Source organism: Struthio camelus, chromosome 3, assembly GCF_040807025.1.
Source record: "Struthio camelus isolate bStrCam1 chromosome 3, bStrCam1.hap1, whole genome shotgun sequence".
Lineage (NCBI taxonomy): Eukaryota > Metazoa > Chordata > Aves > Struthioniformes > Struthionidae > Struthio > Struthio camelus.
Window position 1 is genome coordinate 147,495,093 of NC_090944.1, and position 19,551 is coordinate 147,514,643.

The 19,551-nt window shown below is 44.1% G+C and overlaps 1 protein-coding gene across 3 annotated transcripts; it reads right to left on the reverse strand.

Annotated features, from left to right (window-relative positions):
• Positions 1-1,734: 1,734 nt before the first annotated feature.
• On the reverse strand, positions 1,735-17,323 carry APMAP (adipocyte plasma membrane associated protein). Of its 3 annotated transcripts, XM_068940831.1 has the most exons (10): positions 17,210-17,268; positions 15,851-15,913; positions 13,968-14,084; positions 10,434-10,549; positions 8,099-8,191; positions 6,106-6,222; positions 4,571-4,745; positions 4,034-4,168; positions 3,649-3,841; positions 1,735-2,575 (listed from the first exon to the last, which is right to left on the reverse strand). In XM_068940831.1, the coding sequence occupies exons 1-10, from the start codon at positions 17,251-17,253 to the stop codon at positions 2,366-2,368; spliced, it is 1,263 nt and encodes a 420-aa protein (XP_068796932.1). In that variant the 5' UTR covers positions 17,254-17,268; the 3' UTR covers positions 1,735-2,365. The 3 variants fall into 3 exon arrangements, with proteins under 3 accessions (XP_068796932.1, XP_068796934.1, XP_068796933.1); XM_068940833.1 differs by lacking the exon at positions 15,851-15,913 and having other exon boundaries at positions 17,210-17,323; XM_068940832.1 differs by lacking the exon at positions 15,851-15,913 and having other exon boundaries at positions 17,166-17,321.
• Between the last annotated feature and the right edge of the window lie 2,228 nt (positions 17,324-19,551).

A 19,551-nucleotide genomic window follows, 5' to 3' on the forward strand; every position in this document is an offset into this window, starting at 1 on the left:
CAACTAAGTACAGATTGGATCAATTTAAAAAAAAAAAAAAATTCCTCACCCTGCCACCCCCATCTTATCAGGTACTCTATGCAGGATCTTTTATGTGCATGAATTCCTGCTTACCTCTGAGCCCTGATCCCAGACATTTACCTCCTGCCCAACGGTCAATGCAGAGCCTCCTCTTCATGAGTCCACAGTTGCTTAAGTGACAACAAGGGTCCAGAAGAGCCCAAAACAGAGAGGAAAGCTCTGTGTGACAACAAGCAAAGCTGTCTTTGCATCAATGCTACTAGACCACTAACATGCAAACAAGCCCAGGACAGACTAGCGTTCACACCCTTGATTTAAGATCACTTCAAGTTCACCTCTGCTTAATACCTTAGATAAGGAGCCTGCCCCATTTGCAGCTGTGAGAGTTAAAGCAGAACATAAACACCTGGCCAATGAGAACAGGACAAAAAGCAGTAATTGTTGGGAAGGGACAAGCTGCTGCTTTAATAGCCTGTTCTGTGCAATAGTGTCCCATCCTGGGCCTTCCTCCTAGCTTTTGTAGTCTGTCCCCTCCAGGGGAATCACACTTCTTTAGCCTTTTGGGCGACGCAAAAGAAAAAAAATAATAATAATAAAATATCACTCAGTCCCTGTCCACAAACTATTAAGATAGGGCTCAGCTGCATCCAAGGTCAGAGCTTGCAGCAACCTTTCCACTAGGCTTCCTCCTCCTCTCAGATAGCTTCCTTCTAAGTCCAGGAACTGCTAGATGAAGCAAGCGGGCTTGAGAGCAAGTGACCAGCCCCTAGCCTGTTACAGGGCAAGACAGCCTGATAAAGCAAGCATCACTTATGCACCACAGGGCTGCTGCAGTGCTGGTAGTAGTACAAACTTTACAGCACAAGGAGACAGGAGCATCAGCAGAAAATAATCACTTTCATTTGCATATCCCTCCCATTAAGAAAGACAAACACAGAAAGCCAGTAAAAGCACTGGTGCTTTTCATTGTGTATCAAAAATAAGTCTTGATTATTTCCTTCTTACAGGAGAGGAAGTTGAGGAATAGAGCACATCTATCTTTGACTATCACCCAGTGGCAGAAAAAGGGAGAGCAGTGAAGTCTTCAGTCCTAGAGCAGGACTCAATTCACTAAGTCAACCAGCTTTCAAACAACCGCACATCATAACCCCTTTCATCTTCATTATCTTCAGCTCTTATACAAGATGAAAATACACTTATTCAAGATGTGAACAAAAAAAAGTCTTTTCTTTGTGACAGTAGAGAGAAAAGCATCTCTGGATTTATTTCACTTACAGAACATATCTGTAACTTTCTATTAGTCAATATAGGAAGTAAACTATTTCCTCTGGAGATGACAGGAAGCATCCACCAGCTATTTTTGCACACCAAGATTTTTACCAAGGCCGTCCTCATCCACTATCACACTAGAATTTGCAGGAGCTCTTTCACTTCACACCCGTCCTGAGACACCATCCTTCCCCAAAAACTCTGCCATTTCTCCATAAAGAGCATACTGAAGAGGATTCCTAGGGCTGACCCTCTTCCCTCCCCTGCCTCTGTGGACAGGCCACCCACATAACCAATAGGAGACTTACAGGACCTGGGAACCATGGAAGAAACAGTTATGCAAGTGAACCATTTTAAACTCACTGGTCTTTGATACCATATAAAAAAAATCAACTTCAACACACCATCTGTCTATAATGCTATAAAGAAACACAGGACTCCACAGACAATGATCAAATTAGATTTTGCACATTGATTAACAGTCAAGTGTAGTTTCAGATGTTGATTACACAGGCTGGGATTGAAGAAACTCAGGTGGTACAACTAGATTTCTAGCCATGTTCTGGATGTTGCTGCCTCTACCACAGCACCACAGTATGACATTAGAACATGCACTGTAATCACTCCTACAGAGTAGGTTCTAAAACAGAAAGAAACAAATGCAAAACATCTCCTCAATCCAAATGATACATCATTAATCCAATGATCTTTCCAGTGTAAGAAGATACACAGTTGCATTAAAGGTGACTTATGATGTCTGTTTAAGATAGCTCCAAACAGGACTGGGGGAGGCTTTAAATTAAGGAGCATTTAACCATATGAAGATCCTCAACATACTTCTCAGGCATTAATATTAGGCATGCCAATTCCAAAGCAGGAGCAGCCAAACCAAACCAAGGAAGATTACAGATAACAGCGAGCTGTTCATGTTTTGCCATGGCAACAGAACAGTCCTACTGCATATATTAACTGATCGTCTTCTTTTTCCTCCTTGGCCATACATTGTCTCAAGCACAAGCTTCCTTCATACCTCTGCAGTATTAAAGGACTGTGGCACTTCGTCATAGCTGGACAATTAAACATGCTGAAGATTAAGTCTACAAATAAACGGAGACCAGAAGGAGCCCAGGTAGAGATATCCCTTGTGTTCATGTGCCTCGCTAACGTAAGGTACCGTCACTCCGTTGGGATCATGGAAGCTTCTTCTGTAGGATCCTGTCTCACTAAGTTCAACAACAAGGCTATACTTGGGCACAAACTTAGTCACAGTTTCCTGACTCAGCAGCTAAAAAAAAAGGAAAAGAAAAAAGAAAAAGAAAAAGAAAAGGAAGTTAACAGATTGTTCTATACAATTGTTCTATTGGATCTTGGACACTTACAAAGTCAAAGATCATTCCACATTCCCTGGAGGAAGTGGATAAGAAGACATGCCTGTGTAATAGTGTGACTCAAAATGTGTACTTAAACATCTAAAAAGCCAACTTTAAAGGAATCATCAATAGACGTGTACTCTAGGACTAGGCTGAAAGGATGTCCACACTGATGCAGGAGACATCAACTTTTTCTGGCACAGCTGGTGCCAAACTGCAGACATTATGCTCAGCTCTCCATAGCATCACTCTTAAGGCTCCCTTGCTGCACCAGGGGAAACAACAGGTTTTAAAGAGACATCACAGAACAGCTGAGATTTCATTGAGCTGAACTGGGACTTTGATTCTAAATGCTTCTTTTGACTTTTTGAGAACAAATCTATCAGATTAAAGTATTTTCAAGTCTTTGCATTGCTTAAAAAGCGCCATCCAATTTCTTGAGGATCAGATAACCCTTACAAAATTATTCGTGCTCCTCCTTATCTTAAAGGGGCTGTGATATAAGAACAGGCACACTGGATCAGAAGACAAGTTTCACCTAGCACTATATATAACATACACATCGTCTCCAACATTGGCTAAAAAGGATGCCTAGGGTGGCCATATGAACAGGTCAGACTTCCCAAACACCTAGCAATAAGTAGCTTAGGCATTTCACATACAAAGGTGGAGTCTTCATACATTCAAAAGACGACCCTCTGTTGCAGCACAACTAGGGCAAAAATAACCCCTCTTTCTTTTTTAAGACCATGATGGAAAGCAGCTTAAGAGATGGCTACCTGCTAAACAGAGAAATTAGTGTTATTTGTACTATCTTTGAACATATGGAGATTGTTCGAACTGGAGACAATAGAAGTTTTAATCATAGCATACAAAAAAAACCCACCTTCCTGTGAAGAGGAGAAAAAAGGATAAAGATTTATGATTTCTACTCCTAAACTAAACGTGAAGGTTTTTTGTTTGGAGGAGAGACAGGGAGAGGGGTTACCTTAAATATTATCCTTTTAATCCATGGTTTTTCAGACAAGAAATCCAACACAGAAAATCCAGGATTGGGTCGGATAGCTGACATAGCTACCCAATATCCTCCAGAGCTGCTTAATCTGATATTATCTGGAAAACCAGGCATGTTCTCAACAAACATGTCTGCTCCGCCTTTCATCAGCCCAGATACATAATACCTGAAAGTTATAAATAGCAGTATTAAGACATCTTCACTCAAACAGTCTAAGTGACAAACACAAGTCCCAAAAGGGATTCATTGGGGAAAAACAAAGAATAGTAGTAATAGGAGGAAAAAAATTTTTTTTAAGTAGAAAAAGCAAGGGGAAGCAGCAGGGAGAGAGGAGTAATAGTTTCAAAGTCACACTCACCTCCTGATTCTAGCCATGGTTGTTTCCTGCACCAGGACAAAATCTTCCGCTGGAGAGAGCTGGACTCCGTTGGGAAACTGCAGCCCCACCATTAAAACTTTCACTTCTTTCGTTACTGTGTCATATTCGAGCAGGCTAACAAAAGAACATTATACACGTTTGTGAGTGAAGAAAAATATTTACTCATCTTGGTTTCATTCTCCAGGTATTTTCCCTCCTCTCACACCAGCTTGACCTAAGTTAAAAAGGCAGAATAGCCATGAAACATTTATGAACACAGGAAAAAAAATATTGGGCAAGTTAAGATAGGCAGCATTCATGAGGGATTCAGGCCAATTATAATGCCAACACCTTTACTTTTAAAAAGAGATTCCATGAAAGTCCTCTTAAAGGAAAAAGAGGAATCTCAGTTATTTCATGGGCAGTACAGTGTTTGCACAAGTGGTTTTTAAAAAGAAGAACTTGGAGACCAAGCAAGTGGCCAAGTCATTCCTATTGCTGAGCTTACAATAAGCGTCTTTAGGAAGAGATACTTGCCGTCCATCATCTGTGCCTTCCATAATCAAGAATAAGTAGTCCCGCCTCTGCCATTTACTGCTGGAGTCAGTAAAGTAGATTTTCCTCCCGTCCTGGGTCACTGTAAGGTCATTCACAAAAGACAACTTCTGACCTTCAATTAGTGTTTTGGTTGAGACAAGCATTTTTGTTTCACCTGGTTACAAAGAGAAGAAAAAAAAAAAAGGAAAGAAAAAAAATCCACCAGACAAGCTTTCGTGCTCTGCTTTGGAAGTTAAATACTTTAAAGTTAAATACTAACACAAAATTAGCAAGCACTTCACAATTTTTCCATTTTTGTATCTGTTATGTAATAAGGATTTGGGTTGTGGGGGAAGTACTCAACACTGGTAGAAAACGACCATGAGAAAATATTCTACAGAAGAACTGAAACAGTAGAAGTTGTCTCCTATTGAGAAGTGCCACGCTAAGTTTCCATAGCTCATTTTAAACCAAGTACAAACTCAGGCCCCAACCTTATAGAAGAAATCAGGCAAGCCAATCACTACTCAATCCTTTCCCATCAGTTTACAGGAGCAAAGAAGAATACTTTCTAAATATTAAACCATTGGCAAGAACTCAACACCAGCAAGTTCACTGAACTGCACTATCACATTCTGCATACCACCAGATATTTAATTGTCAGAGCCAGGGGCCTTCGAAGATAACTTAAAAACTATTAAAGTCATTCTTGTGCACAAGGTTTGTTTTTTTTCTTGACATGACTGAGCTGATCTGATAGCAGCTTACTGTTAAAAGGGGAGACCTTGATCACATCCTTCCAAAGCTGCAGAGTCTAAGCCTTTCCATTAAATGCAAACTGGAATTCTGGCCAGCTTCTCCCTCCCCACATGGAGCAATTTGGAGATCAAAACTTTTAGGAAAGTTAACTCTACAAGGAAGAGGAGAAAAAAAATAAAAAGGAGAGAGAGTGAGAGGAAAAAAAGCAATAGTTTTCTAACGCCACAGCTCCTGAAGCTGATAGCTGGCTCAGAAACAATGAAAGGCAGGAAGCAACAGTGCCTTTCTCATCAGGAGAAAACCATTTGATCACTTTAGCCACATCAAAATACACCCTCAATTTCCCTGCAACCTCAATCCATAGGTGAATAAAAGCTCTTTACTACCACATAGCAAGATCAAGGCAGAAACAGAAGTACAGCAAACTTTGCAAAAAGCTTATGTATTAGCAATATTATTTTTCCCCCCTTTAAGAGAACTAAAACAGCTACACAGAGCTTAATTTATGGATCCTGAGGTACCAACTTCAAAAATCGAAAGCATACGCCACCAGAAGATAAGCAACAGGTAATTCTGATCCAGATAAACAGATACAGGGAGGAAGTGATTGCTACAAGAAAATAAATATAAAGTTCCTGCATGGCATATTTCATCTTGACAGCTCCAAACCACTTTAAGGAGAAGGCAAGCTTTCTTATGCCTGCAGCATCTGGCAGAACTCCAAACGGAGCACAGATTGGTCAGTGGACGACAACTGCTGAACAGTAAAGTCATACCTGTGTCAGGATTAATTTCATACAGTCCATAATAAGCATCTGCCACAAAAAGGGTGTTATTTGGCCCCACTCTGATGCCAAGTGGTCTTCCACAAGTTGGCTCATTTTCCCGGGTTCCTTAGAAAACAATTTTAAAATTATTTTCCAAATATGAATAAATACAAGGCATTCAGGCCATCCACAAACGTTAAACTTTAGCTTAACAAGAGTACAGCCAGCAGTGCACACACACACATATTAAAGACACCATTCTTATTTTCCTAGGCATAAACGAAATAGATGTCTCTAGACTGGTCAAAAGATGGAGACTATTCTACCGTTTGTCAGGCTGATAAACAGCTAACAACTGCCCTAAACAGGGCTGAATAAAAGATAATTCGATTTGTGATACTTCTTCACAGAAAGAAGTTTTTCTTTAAAAGTCTGGATTTTTTTTTTTTTTTTTAAAAACACACACTTTCCCTTCTCAGAAAGGTCTAATGCTCTGATGAAACAGTCTTCAAGACAGGCACTGAACACTTCTGCATGAGATTACAACAAGGAAGTGGATTACTGCAAAATCTGCAATATTTATGTCCTATTGAATCTTGGAAAAAAAAATCAAGAACTTCAGAACACCTGTAGACTGCAACACTAGCAAGAGACAGAGCCTTCTGGGGAAGGTGGTCAGGTACAGCCTTTCTGCTTCTCCCCCAAGAGAGGGGGGCAAGATTGAAGCTGGGGCTCTCCACTATCTCTCTGGCCCTAGAGAAGCACTACAGCATGATCTCCCCATCTCTCTCAGGAACAAGCTATACAAGTCCAGTGGAAATGAGCTCTTTAAAGGTGATACACTGCCTTCACCCCACCCACACGGGTGCCCAAGCAGCCCCTGGAAGTTCAGCTTTTTAATCAGGTGGCAGCAGACTTGATTTGCAGTCAGGGCCAAGGCTCTCCTACCTGTTAGGCAGCCAAGAGGCTTTAGGCTTCCAAATCAATTTAAGCTGAAATCATGTGAACAGCCACATAAAGTTACGTAGCTAAAATGCTAAACATGTTAATACAAGCTAAATAAAGACAGCAACAGCCCCAACTTACAGTCTGTTTAACATGCCACCAGCACAGGGCTACAGTTCTGTCACCAAAACACAGGCTTCTACATCTCACACACACAAAAACACACACACCTACACACACACAGTCACAACAAACACCAGCCAGACATCTCAGACTGAGGTTGCCAACCTTAAGCTTCTCCATGTAAACTGTTCCATTAATAAACATGCCACTAGCAGTTGTTCTCACTCACTTCCACAAAGCGTATTAAATGAAGCAATAAGTTGCTCGTGAAGAGGTGTGGACTTTAGCAGGAAACAACTGCAATTTAGCAGTAAAAATATGGAAATGCCACGACCAGTGGAAGGTCTCTGCAAAAGCAAGTGCAGCCACCACAAGACCTCACAGTACTTACAGGTAGAGGTAAAGTGAAACTAGCATAACAAAATTCAATGTAAATTTTTTTTTTTTTTTTTTTATAGAAGGGGAGGATGATATTTATTTACAAAAAAAAATCTCTAAATAGGTTGATTTTACCCACTCACTGCCCATTTTTCCTTACTCAGAATATGTGTTTGCTCTGGATAGGCTAACAGGAAAAGGAACGTTACTTGCGATATACTGCAACTTTGTCCTCATCCTGGTGTTAGGATTGCATCCTGTTTCCTATCAGGACATGCAGTCGTGACAGACACATCCCTCAATTTCATTTCTGGGAATAGTGTCCCTCATTATCAATGCCAGCCATTCTTTTAACCCTTTGTTCAGCTGTTCTTGCTGGTGCTTACACACATTTCTATTCACACCCAATTCATATAAATCTTTATATTTCTGTTACAAATCTCTACAGAGTAATACATGGACTTGCATAAGCAATCCAGACAGAACAATAACTTTATCAATACAAGTCCTGATCCAAACATTTTCAGGTATGACATGTTCAGGAGATGTCACTTACCACAGGGACCGTGGCCAATTCTGGCTATGGTCTGTATTTCCCCATCTTCAATTTTTAAAATCTTTCCATCAGCTGTCCCAGTAAATAGCACATCTGCAAAGAAAATTAGCGAGATCAGCTTGATCACAAAACTGCAATGGAAAACATCCTTTTACATGATACAAACATTAGCATGAAGTAGAATTCTTGTTTAAGATACAGTAGAGTAACAAAGTCTTCCTCTTCAGTTATACCAGAAGAATAAGTACAGGGGAAGAGAATCAAGGCAAAAAAAACATTTAGTTAGATTTCCACCAACACAAAAAAAGGAATGATTCAAACCTTAAGAGTTAGCAGAGGAACACAAAGCTTTTTACCCATATATAAGTGGCGCCGATCTACAGATGATGATAACTATTTAATGGCTAGTAATTGGATTGAACCTTGCAGGCACACAAAGTGTGATCAGGCCCTGTGTCCATCTTATCACTTTTGGAGAGAACAGCTGCAGAAGATCTGATGAGGAGTCAGGTGATTGGCAGAGCGTGCAATAGCAGCCTGGAGTGCACTCACTACACACTGACTGAAACCAGTCAGGGCCAGATAGGCTTATTCAGTTTTCTCAGCAGCGTCTAACTGCTTCGCAGCCAGTAACTACTCAAGCTTAGCATAGTCGAGATAAGGAAATGGCTACAGTAGATAAAAGGGGCCCTTAGGATACACCAAGGGAGTCCTGCCTGGGCAACCAACCTGTCCATCCAGCAGCCTCCCATCAGCGACCCCTCCGCAGAGTTTCCAGGACTCCCTGCGCAGTTTGGAGTGCAAGCCCTTCATTAAACCTACTTTATTCAACCCCTCACATACCTTGAGTGTCTCTCTATGCTGGTATCCGACCCTCCCTTCCCCACCTGGTAGCCACACCATTCTTCAGAGAGACTCACTAAATAAAACTTCATTCTTGTCCAGGTTCCCAAAGGTTGCTGAATACTACTGAGGAGATTTAAACTGCTGCTGTCCGTACTGTATCTGTTCTGCAGAAGAGTTACATAAACCAAAGCAATCTAAAAGTCATCCAAACCAAAAGCATTGCTCAATTAACGTATTTATGTCAACTCATATAATAGCATGGGACAGATTCCCGGAATACAAACAGCACCTGGAAACTTCCACACATCCAAATTGAATGGCAAATGAAGGGCTATTGGATTAGCAGAGCTTGTTGCCTGGACTTTCCCATCTCCAATGTAACTGTTTAAAATTTCAAGTCTGCTAATAACACTTTTAAAAGAGGATGAGAAGACTTCAACATTCAAAAAGGTTTCTACCTCCTACAAAAGTATTTCCAATCACATTGACTATTTCACCCAGAGGGGAGCTGAGCCTCATAGGAAGGTTTCCTTAAAGAGTTTCTGACAAGACTGACAACATTAGAGAACAGCAAAGAACCAGTGGTTCCAAGTAATCACTTTAGCACAATGTTAGCAGAGAGAGGCAGCAAAAAAAACGTAATCTGAGGAAGGAAGGAATTTACAGAGCATTTCCTTGCTGGGGTAATATAAAATCAGGGTTTTAAACATTTTACTGGTCCATTAAGAGATACAGCAGAAGGAAATTAAAGGGTACGGCTACTGTGCAACTCTTGTACTGAAAGATGTTACAATGAGGGCCTCTCTTGCAACTCCCACACTCTTTCCTTTCCCCTTTAAAACAATACAGGACTCGCATCAAGGGTAGTTCCTAACCATTTCCCTTCAGGGGCACAGGGAACCACACCTGCACAAAGCTGGTTTCCTACTGAGTGGGTGTCATGCCATTACAAGTCTATCCACCTCATCAGGATATGGCTCCAAGGACGCATGGGTTTGTGATTTGGTGAGAAAACATGTGTGCCCTAAGAGAGCTGTATACAATGCCATTCGTAATGCACAAACGAGAATTTTTGCTATCACATAAATAAAAGTGAACACCATAAAAACTCAGCTCCTTCAGTGGCAGGAGGCATTAGAAGAGCAGGTAATCATTAATTCCCAGTTAAGAGCTAGCCAAATGAAAAAAAGGGATATATTCTTCCACATGCAAAACTCTGACTCCACTATTAGTGCCCTCCCTCCCCGCCTTCTCCCTGAAAGATATAGATTTTTAATCTTGAAGAATCTTCACGAAAAATTTACACTTGGGAAAGGGGAGGAAAAACAGTATATAGCAGCAAGTATGCACAATCCAATTATTTTTCTATGTACATATTGAAAAAAAGCTTCCAGAGTTTGTTATCCAAGGAATATACTGCTGATCAAACCCTTATCAACATAGCAACATTTAAAGACCCTTTCTAAAAGCTTATTTTGTCAGTACTTACCATCAATATTGACAATGGATTCTGGTCCAACAAGCTGACCTTCCCATAATCGCTCGGCTTTTCGTAACTCGATATTGGGCTCTAGCACACCCGTCAGAATGGGAGGTTCTTTCAAACTGCAGAGCAGAACACAGATCTCATGACTTTTCACAAATTCGCCAACACTATTGAGAAACAAGTTGGACAATCACTTTTTCCTAGTTTGCCAACTCCTGCAAGCCTGATCTATGCTTTCCACACAGCATACTTAAAAGAGAAACCACAGGTGACAAACCGAAAATTTGACTTTCTTCATCAAGGATCATAAATTCCTGGGTCTGCTGCTCAGAAAAGAAAAGTTGCAATCACATATTCCTGCGACATGTCTGGAAGCCTATACCTTTAAGTCCAACAACACATTCTCAGTTCTTTGCCCTTACACAAAGGCAGAGGATTTCAGCATTGTCATTACACAAAAATAACTGCTTTTAACTCAGTGGAATGAGCTGTTTGTATTGGAATGTTTTTCCTAGATATATATTTACAAGTTTCTAAACAAATAGTTTTGAAATTTAAAAGTCCGTAATTTTACAATACGGCAAAATCTGACACCATATACACTTTCATCAAGGAAAATGTTATTTTTAAGTACTAGATAACGTACAATTACACAATTAGTGAAAAAAGTGTTACAATAGTGTTTGAGCACTGGGACACACACGCTTTCATACCATCTCAAAATATGTATTCTTGTGGCTTAAATGCATTCCCATAGAGAAAAACCAACTCAAAGAAATAAGTTGTACATAACCATAAAGAGACTTGAAATGAAATCTAAAAATGACAAAATAACGCTCAGTCTCGCAAGCCCTTATTCACATAAATAGCCAGGTTCTAGTCAACTGGATTTCTAACCGACTACAGACTTAAAAAGCAGGGAAGATGATGCCTACAGAGCTTCTACATTTGGAAGTACTGTGAGTACTGGAGTACTCTGTCCAGTTCCGGGCTCCCCAGGACAAGAGAGAGATAGAGCTACTGGAGCGAGTCCAGTGAAGGGCTACGAAGATGATTAAGGGACTGGAGCATTTCTCCTATGAAAAAAGGCTGAGAGAGCTGCACTTGTTTAGCCTCGAGAAGAGAAGACTGAAAAGAGAGGATCTTATCAACGTGTACAGGTATGTGAAGGGAGGGTGTCAAGAGGATGGGGCCAGACTATTCTCACTAGTGCTCAGCAATAGGATGAGAGGCAACAGGCACAAACTGAAACACAGGAGGTTCCATCTGAACATGAGGACAAACTTCTTTCCTTTGAGGGTGACTGAGCACTGGAACAGGTTGCCTAGAGAGGCTGTGGAGTCTCCGTCCTTGGAGATATTCAAAACCCCTCTGGACACAATCCTGGGCAACGTTCTCTAGGTGACCCTGTCTGAGCAGGCTGGTTGGACTAGACAATCTCCAGAGGCCCCTTCCAACCTCAACCGTTCTGGGATTCTGTAAAGACGGGCTTCTACAGAAGAAGTCTGGAATAAATCAGAGCTTCAGGAATTTCATGTGGAGTTTCACAGTCTTATTCTTCATTTCCTTTATTTTAGTAGGACATCAATATTTCCGGAGGTGCAGAGGATCAGCAATAGCTAATAGGTGTAGATATAGCTAGTAGGGGTATAGGATTAGCAATTGGTGAATGAAATCTCTGTATGTTCTTAAACAGCATCTATCTCCTTGAATTGTTTCAAAACACTTTCTAAACATCATGTAGATTTATCCTATCTATCATACAGATTGGAAGCATTTCTGGCAGTGAAGCTAACAAACTGCTTACGAACATACAGCAAGAAAAGGCAGTGATTTGGACAGGAAGAATAATTCTCCTGACCTTGTAAAAGGGACTTAAACTAAGAAACGTAGGCATGCAGAATACCGTTACTCTGGATCATATATTAGGAAAAGCTTTTTGAAAATATCTTGTTTGCTTTCAGAATTTCTATTCAGGCTGCAATATATTCCAGGGAATGTCTTTTTAAACAAAATCACAGTAGAAAGCATTTCATTAAGACTTGCAGCCAGGCAGCTTATGTCTAATAGCCTGCTGGCAAGACTTCTAACTACCACTCTACCACATTAAGAGTTTCTTTCAATTCTAGAGATATTTACTGTGCTCTTCCTTTTCATTAAAGAATTATTGAACTGGTCATAAACATTAGGAGACTGAGCATTTTCACTTTCCCCAAAATGCCTGATGCCTTAGGCAGCCTGACTACACCCTAGGCTAGCAGAGAATGCTTCACACACAGCTTCTCCCAACGCAGGTCACTTCTCGTCAAGTAGCTGATTCACTGTTATATTCCACATATGATTGTTAGAGAAGGAAATCATAACTGATTTAGCACTGTTAGAGAAGGAAATTGTAGCTGACTTAGCTTCAGCTTAGCATAAGTCTGATTCTTACTTAGCATAAGTGCCTAAAGTAGATGAAGCCCGCAGGCCTCAAGGCCAAACTGTCAGTGAACTCGAGAAACATTGCTGACGATGTGACATTGTCGATGATGTAACTGCAAAACCAATTAAAATCAGCTAAGAAAGATACAAAACTAGCTAATGAGGATACAAAGTAGAATGCAGGAGAGAAGATGGGATGCACCTGGGTTGCGGTTGACCTTTGAGAAGATAAGGGACTGTGGGAAACAAGGACATGGTAATCAGCCTGGGATGTAGACCAGGACCTGTCAGAAGGAGAGAGACCCCAATCAGAAGGGGAGAGACCACTGACTCAGTAAAAAAGATTGGATTGCTACCTTCACTGGCAGGCAGGGAAATAAAACTGTAAAGGGTATCATTACCCCAGAATTTCTTTGTTCCGGGTCCCTCCCCAGAGGCACCAACTCAAGCTGTTACTTTGTTGTAGTAAATAAGTTATTTAAATAATTAATTTCACTGCTAGGCATATGTGAGACTCTGTTGCTCGGAAACCTGGGGTTAAACTGTTTCCATAACAATGATACAGACCTTGATTCGGATGTTTAAGAACTAAGACAGGGCAGAAATTACCTGGTTGCATTTGCTTGAAGAGATCTGCATTTAAATATAACATCTCCATAAGGTTCTGCTAGTCAAATCAACCTAGTCAGGTTATTTTTTTCAATTTCAAGCTTCAAATGAAGTCTCTCTTGGACAGAAATATAACAGCAAGGGTACAGCTGGGTCCCTAGTGCAAAGGCAGTTCTTGTCTCACAGAAAGCAAGAGCATATGCAAGTAAACCGCAAACTCCACTGACAGCTTGGACATCAGAAAATCATTTTCTAAATTAACGATCAAAGAAAGTAATTCAGCCCCTTCATTGATCAACACAAACAACTGCACAAGAAACTCAGACACTGTGTATGCAAAGCAAACCACAGTGATGGCTAATATTACAATCACTCCCTGATTTCCTCAATACAATTAGAATCACTGTACACAGTTGACTTAAGTCTTGTTTGCTGGAAAAAGCAGAAAACATTCAAGAAGTTACACTTCAATAACATTTACTTCAAAATAAATTAACGCTTTACCTTATAGGCTGAGGGTCTATAGGACAATCCAGCAGAACAATTGCTCCAAGCAGGGGAATAATTAGGGACACAGCCAAAGTCAAGAAGGTCACGCGAAACACCTTGCCACTGTAAGTACTGCCAAACAAAAAAATAAATAGAATTATATCTTAAAACAGCCTAACATGTTAATATTTTTTTAAATCCTTTATATCCTGTTCTCTTTACAAAAGAAACCAGAAACACTTTTGCCCAGTCACCATCTCATATGACTTTCAAGATCTAGTCTAACGTATAGTTAGCATAAGAGAAAGGGATATTTATTCAGTCTCAGCATAACAGTATCATATGAGGCAGCACACTGTGTAAGTGCTGGTTTCATGCAGATTACAAGTAACAGCTAACTGAAAAACAAGAATTTGGGGTTTTTTACTTCAACTTAAGTTTTGACAGTGGTTTCCAGGTCAGCACAAAATTAAACCGAGATCTTTCAGAATTTCTCAAAAAGCAAAAATAAACTAGGCATGGATTTTGGATCAAGAACAAAGACGTTCAAGCAACTAAAACAAACACTACAGTAAATTTAACAAATACAAATACTTCCTTAATTTAATGAACATCGGCTTGAAACTCAAGGCCCAGCATGCAAAAGAAGTGAAGAATATTTTTTAACCCATCAAAGCACACAACAAAAAAGTAAAAATTGCTCTTTCATAGGAGATAAACAGATTTTGTTCTCAGCAAGTTTGGAGGTATCAGTCAGGCTTCTATAGAAGAGAGTACGGTGCCAAGCTCAACAACTCCTGGTCTTGAACTGGAAAAGCAGCTCCCACAATTTCAGCTACTCTGAAACATCCATTAGCACAACCAGCCAGTCTCCTTGTAGTATCAGTCAAATCAAGGCAAACAGTGCCTGATGATTCTGCATTAATCCTTGCTTCATTTCCACTGTGCTGTCCTTGAACAGCCACTCATCCAGATAGTGGGAAACATGTACTACATTTGTGCTCTGTGCCCAGAGCACAAATATCACAACAACTGATTACACTGATTACCCACCTCAGGGTAACCTTTGGGATTAGCAACTGGAACAGGAAGGATGGACCTAGGCTTGGATTTGATCTCTATTTCCATGTAGAGCATAAGAGTTGGAGTATTCCTAAACCATCACAGCTCTTTCCCAATGGCATAACTGCTGTCAGCCCCTACGTTCTGGTAACAGGTGGAGACTCTTAGGGGTGGAGGGCATTAGGGCAGGGGCCTGCTCCAGTTTCCCCAAGTCAGCTCTGCATGGCGTCCTGTGGGCGATCACAAGCTGCAGCGCAGAGCTCCAAGCCGTGGCAAGGTGACTGCTAGGATGCCGACTGTAAACTGCAAGACCTATTTAGGATACTGCTGAAACCAAGGTGGGGGCGGAGAGCACCGCTCAGAAATCTGATAACAAGCAAACAAACAAGACATATCCAAAACACAATACAGACAACTATAGGTTACTGACTCTGGTCAGTAGAAGGAATCACCAGAGTTATAGTTTACCAACACTGATAAACAAAACAGAAATCCTTAGGTAATTGTGTCTCTGACTTCCAGGCCCAAATGGACTCCAGCCACAAATCTCAGGATACAATTTACCAGCTATTAGAACCTTAACTTAGCTGTCACTAAGAACTAAAAAGAGGTTTTTGCACCAGCTCTTGCAGACAGATAGTATGCTGGGAAAACACGCTATGGCTCACCACAGCAAGTAGTCAACACCCTCTTTCCCTCCAAAATGCCTATTTGGAAATGAATATGGGTGGCAAAAGGGAGGGGCTGGTTCCTCCCTCAGCACCTAGCCAGAAAAGGGGCAGCCTCCAGAACCACCGCCCCTGGTCTCATGCAGAACAATCTTAAGAGAACAGGACCTGTGGATACTCTGGATCATTGCTGGAGTCCAAGCAATAGAACTGATTCTTGTTGCCACACCCCTGGTCAGGAAGCGTTAAGGAAGGACAAGGGAGATTATCAAAGTAAAAAAAAAAAAAAAAATCTTTTTTTAGCAGGGTCGCATTGAGCGGTCACCAAGGGAAGGGGAAGCACTTCACACGGACAAAAGGGAGAGGAAACAGAGGTGCTGGTGCCCTCCTCCAAAAGGAGAGCTATGCATGCAAAAGCAGATTACCGTACAGGGCACCATACACAGTCAAAAGCAGCTCTCTCCTTCTGATGACCCTGAAGGGCAGGGAGGAGAATCTGCAGGGTACTCACATACAAACAGATGCACTTCTTTGGTTCACCATCTATTGCAAGTCATCAACCACTTTATGCAGTGGAAAGCAAAGCAAACAACAACAACACATCACAGTTATTGCCTGAAGTTCTAGCGAAGCCAATTTTTCATGAAACTCCTAGACAGAGAACTGGAAATGCAATCTTCTTTGGCCTAGCTACATATTAAGTTAATTTTGTTTTAGACAGGTGCCAACTGCTCTTTGAACCACAGCCAAATATAAACAGACTACCCAGAGTTATACAGCACTTCATCACATCCACAGTGTGTCTGTGCAGGCCACAATAAGATAACTGATTTTTTTTGACTAGCAGCAGATAAACTGCATTTAAACAGACCAACTACAAAAACCCCAGACACAGGTTAAACCATTGCTCAGTTATAAGCTCTTCCTGCAGAAAGGCAGAACCAGCTGTGCAGGCCATGCAGCAGGTTTAAAGCAAAATGCCATGCCCCGTTAACCACCCTGCCCCAAGACAAGGACACTGTGGAGAGAAACACCCAGTGAGGAGCCAGGCAGTCACAAAACACGAGACAAACGACCAGCCTCGCTCTCACCAGGCCCGGCAAAAGCCAGCTCAGCCCCGGGACAGCCAACTAGCCACTTCCACCCTCACTAACCCAGAACATTTCCCCCCCCCCCCCCCCAGCACACTGGTGCCAGACCAAAGCCTCCCTCAGGCAAGGCCAGGCCAAACGAGCCGCTTCCAAGCCCAAAACACAGTTCACAGCCAGATTTCCCTCAGGGCCAGGCCAAGTCATCACCTCACAGCGCCGGGCCAGGCCCTCTCCACTAACCCCCACCAACCACTACTGCGTGGGTTCCCAAGCAGGTCGGTCTCCTCCCTCAGGCCTCTCCCCCCCCCCAGCTCAGCCCCACAACCCACCCCATCTCTCAGGCCAGCCCTCTCCTTCCCCCCCCCCCCCCGAGCAGCCTGGCCGGGGCCCACCTGCCCTCTTTAGCCTCCTGCGCCGGACTGTCCTCAGTGATCACCTGCGGCCGGAGCGGCCGGCGCTGCCGCAGGCCCTCGGCCTCATTCATGCTGCTCCAACCGGCCGCCGCCGCCGCGCACCCGCCCCGCCCCAACCGCCGCCACCGCCCCCTCGCGCCCGGCCACGCCCCAACCGCCCAACCGCCGCCACCGCCCCCTCGCGCCCGGCCCCGCCCCAACCGCCGGCCCCGCCCCCTCGCGCCCGGCCACGCCCCAACCGCCCAACCGCCGCCACCGCCCCCTCGCGCCCGGCCCCGCCCCAACCGCCGGCCCCGCCCCCTCGCGCCCGGCCACGCCCCAACCGCCCAACCGCCGCCACCGCCCCCTCGCGCCCGGCCCCGCCCCAACCTCCGGCCCCGCCCCCTCGCGCCCGGCCCCGCCCCAACCGCCGGCCCCGCCCCCTCGCGCCCGGCCCCGCCCCAGCCGCCGGCCCCGCCCCCTCGCGCCCGGCCCCGCCCCAACCGCCGCGCGCCCCCCGCGTCGCCGCCGCCGCCGCCATTTCGTGCTGCGGCGGCCGCCTCCCTCCCGCCGTGGCCTGGCCCCGCGGCTGTCACTGACGCCCGCGGCAAGGCCCGTGCGGTGGCCGCGCTCACGCGGGCCCGTGGTCGCCCTTGCCCTGAGGTGACGGGCCGACGGCCGCCCTCAGATGAGGCGTGCCGGGTGGCTGCCTCCGAAGCGCTTGGGTTGGTGCTTAGCCAACCCCCGTGGCAGGGGTCGTAAAGCCGGTGGTGACCCTGGATGTCTTCTGCCCTTCCCACCCAGGGTATGTCCTAGATTTAACCGGTGGGGTCAAGCCGCTGCCTTAGCATGCGCTGCTCATACCCTACCATCACGTCATCGTCACGGCAAGGGCACACGGCTGGGCAGAGGCTGCACAGCAGCCTGGGCCCGTGCCTGCTGCGCTGAAGTCGGCGAGGGGAACGGCGGCTGTGAACCCAAGGTGTGCTAAGGGGCCCTTCCACAAACACCAGCACGGATCGCCCCAGACCCAGCCCTGAGGGCAAGCCTGCAGGCAAGAAGCCTGGGCTGATCTCATAGCTGACGCCGTCTTGAGCAGGAGGCTGGACTAGAGGCTTCCGGAAGGTCCTTCCGATCGGAATTAACCAGTGATCCGGAACAGCCTTGGGTCTGCCCTTTGGGTCAGGCCCATGTAGCTGCGCAGACACAATAGCAGGCCAGCAAGAAACTCGCGACAACATTCGTCCTACTGACCTTTTCCCTTCGCAGGATGGCCTTAAAACTGGGGAAGGCAGGTCACTAAAGCCTCATCCAGCTACGTCCCCAGAGCACTGTCCTGTTTCTGGAAGCACCTTCTACCTTATTAAAATCCTCTGGGAAATCAGTCCTCAATGGTCTGGAGCCATAGGACACACCTGGTTCCTTCATCAGCAATGAGCAGCAGTAACACGACATGGAGGCTCTTGCAGTGCCCCATCAGACAAACAATGCGTATTAGTAGTTATCATCCTGACACAGAGAGCTCTGTGAACTTCACCGCTGCCTCCTTGAGGGCTTCGGTACCTACTCCTGATCCTAGGTCAGCTCTGCTGCACTTGGTAACCGTGATGGCAATGTCTGTGCTCCCATGGACAGCTCCATTGCTGCACTCGTATCTTTGTGGTGTATTGATCTGCTGTCTTTAGTAAGTAGCTTTAGCATAATGATCCTATTCTTGGGACCAAATGATCGGCATATCACTGCCAGTTTTTCAGTAACAATCCCCAGGGCTCTTGAAAGGGCTGTTTTATCCACAAGATGGCACTAGGAAACTGCACAGAAGGGATTAAATGATTTTTCTCAGATATGCCTCAGTAATTGCCTGTGATGGAACAGGAAGGCAGCGTGAAGTATAAAGAGCTCTGGGATCTTAATAGCAAAACCCCACAGGCTCCAAGGAGGCTGGAGTTAAAGGCATGGAAGTTGGCAAAGCTCAATGTTTCTCTCTTACATTTTGACTGTAACGTCAAAGCTTTTGAAAGCCTTTGTAAGGGCTGCAGGAAGAGAGCACTGGCTGCCAAAAGCAGGGCACAGGCTGGCTTCTTGTTTGGAAACCAAAGTTATGCCAGGCCCCTTTCTGTGTGTGCCTACCACCCTCAGCAACTACCAAACTCACAGGATTATTTAATCCAGATGTGAGAGGGGGATCCAGCTCTCCAAAGACACCCAAGCCTCCCATCACTAAGGGGCTTTGTTAGCCTTGGAGCACCCAAAACAGCACCTTTGTCCCTCTCCTTTTCCCTTCTCTTTGTCTTTTAAAAATGCCTGGGTGATAGGAAGTGCTGATACTTTCCAGCTTCTTTGCCTTGCTCAAAAGCAGCCTCATCACTGCAGGAAGGACCCTGTG

What these genes read in the sequence shown, in the direction of transcription:
- APMAP (XM_068940831.1), bottom strand. Translation starts at nt 17,253, where the DNA reads ATGAGGCCGAGGGCCTGCGGCAGCGCCGGCCGCTCCGGCCGCAG. An exon ending in TGAAATTAATCCTGACACAG is followed by an intron (nt 4,746 to 6,105) that starts GTATGACTTTAC and finishes CTTTGTAACCAG; the next exon opens with GTGAAACAAAAATGCTTGTC. An exon ending in GAAGGCACAGATGATGGACG is followed by an intron (nt 4,169 to 4,570) that starts GCAAGTATCTCT and finishes TTCTTTTGTTAG; the next exon opens with CCTGCTCGAATATGACACAG.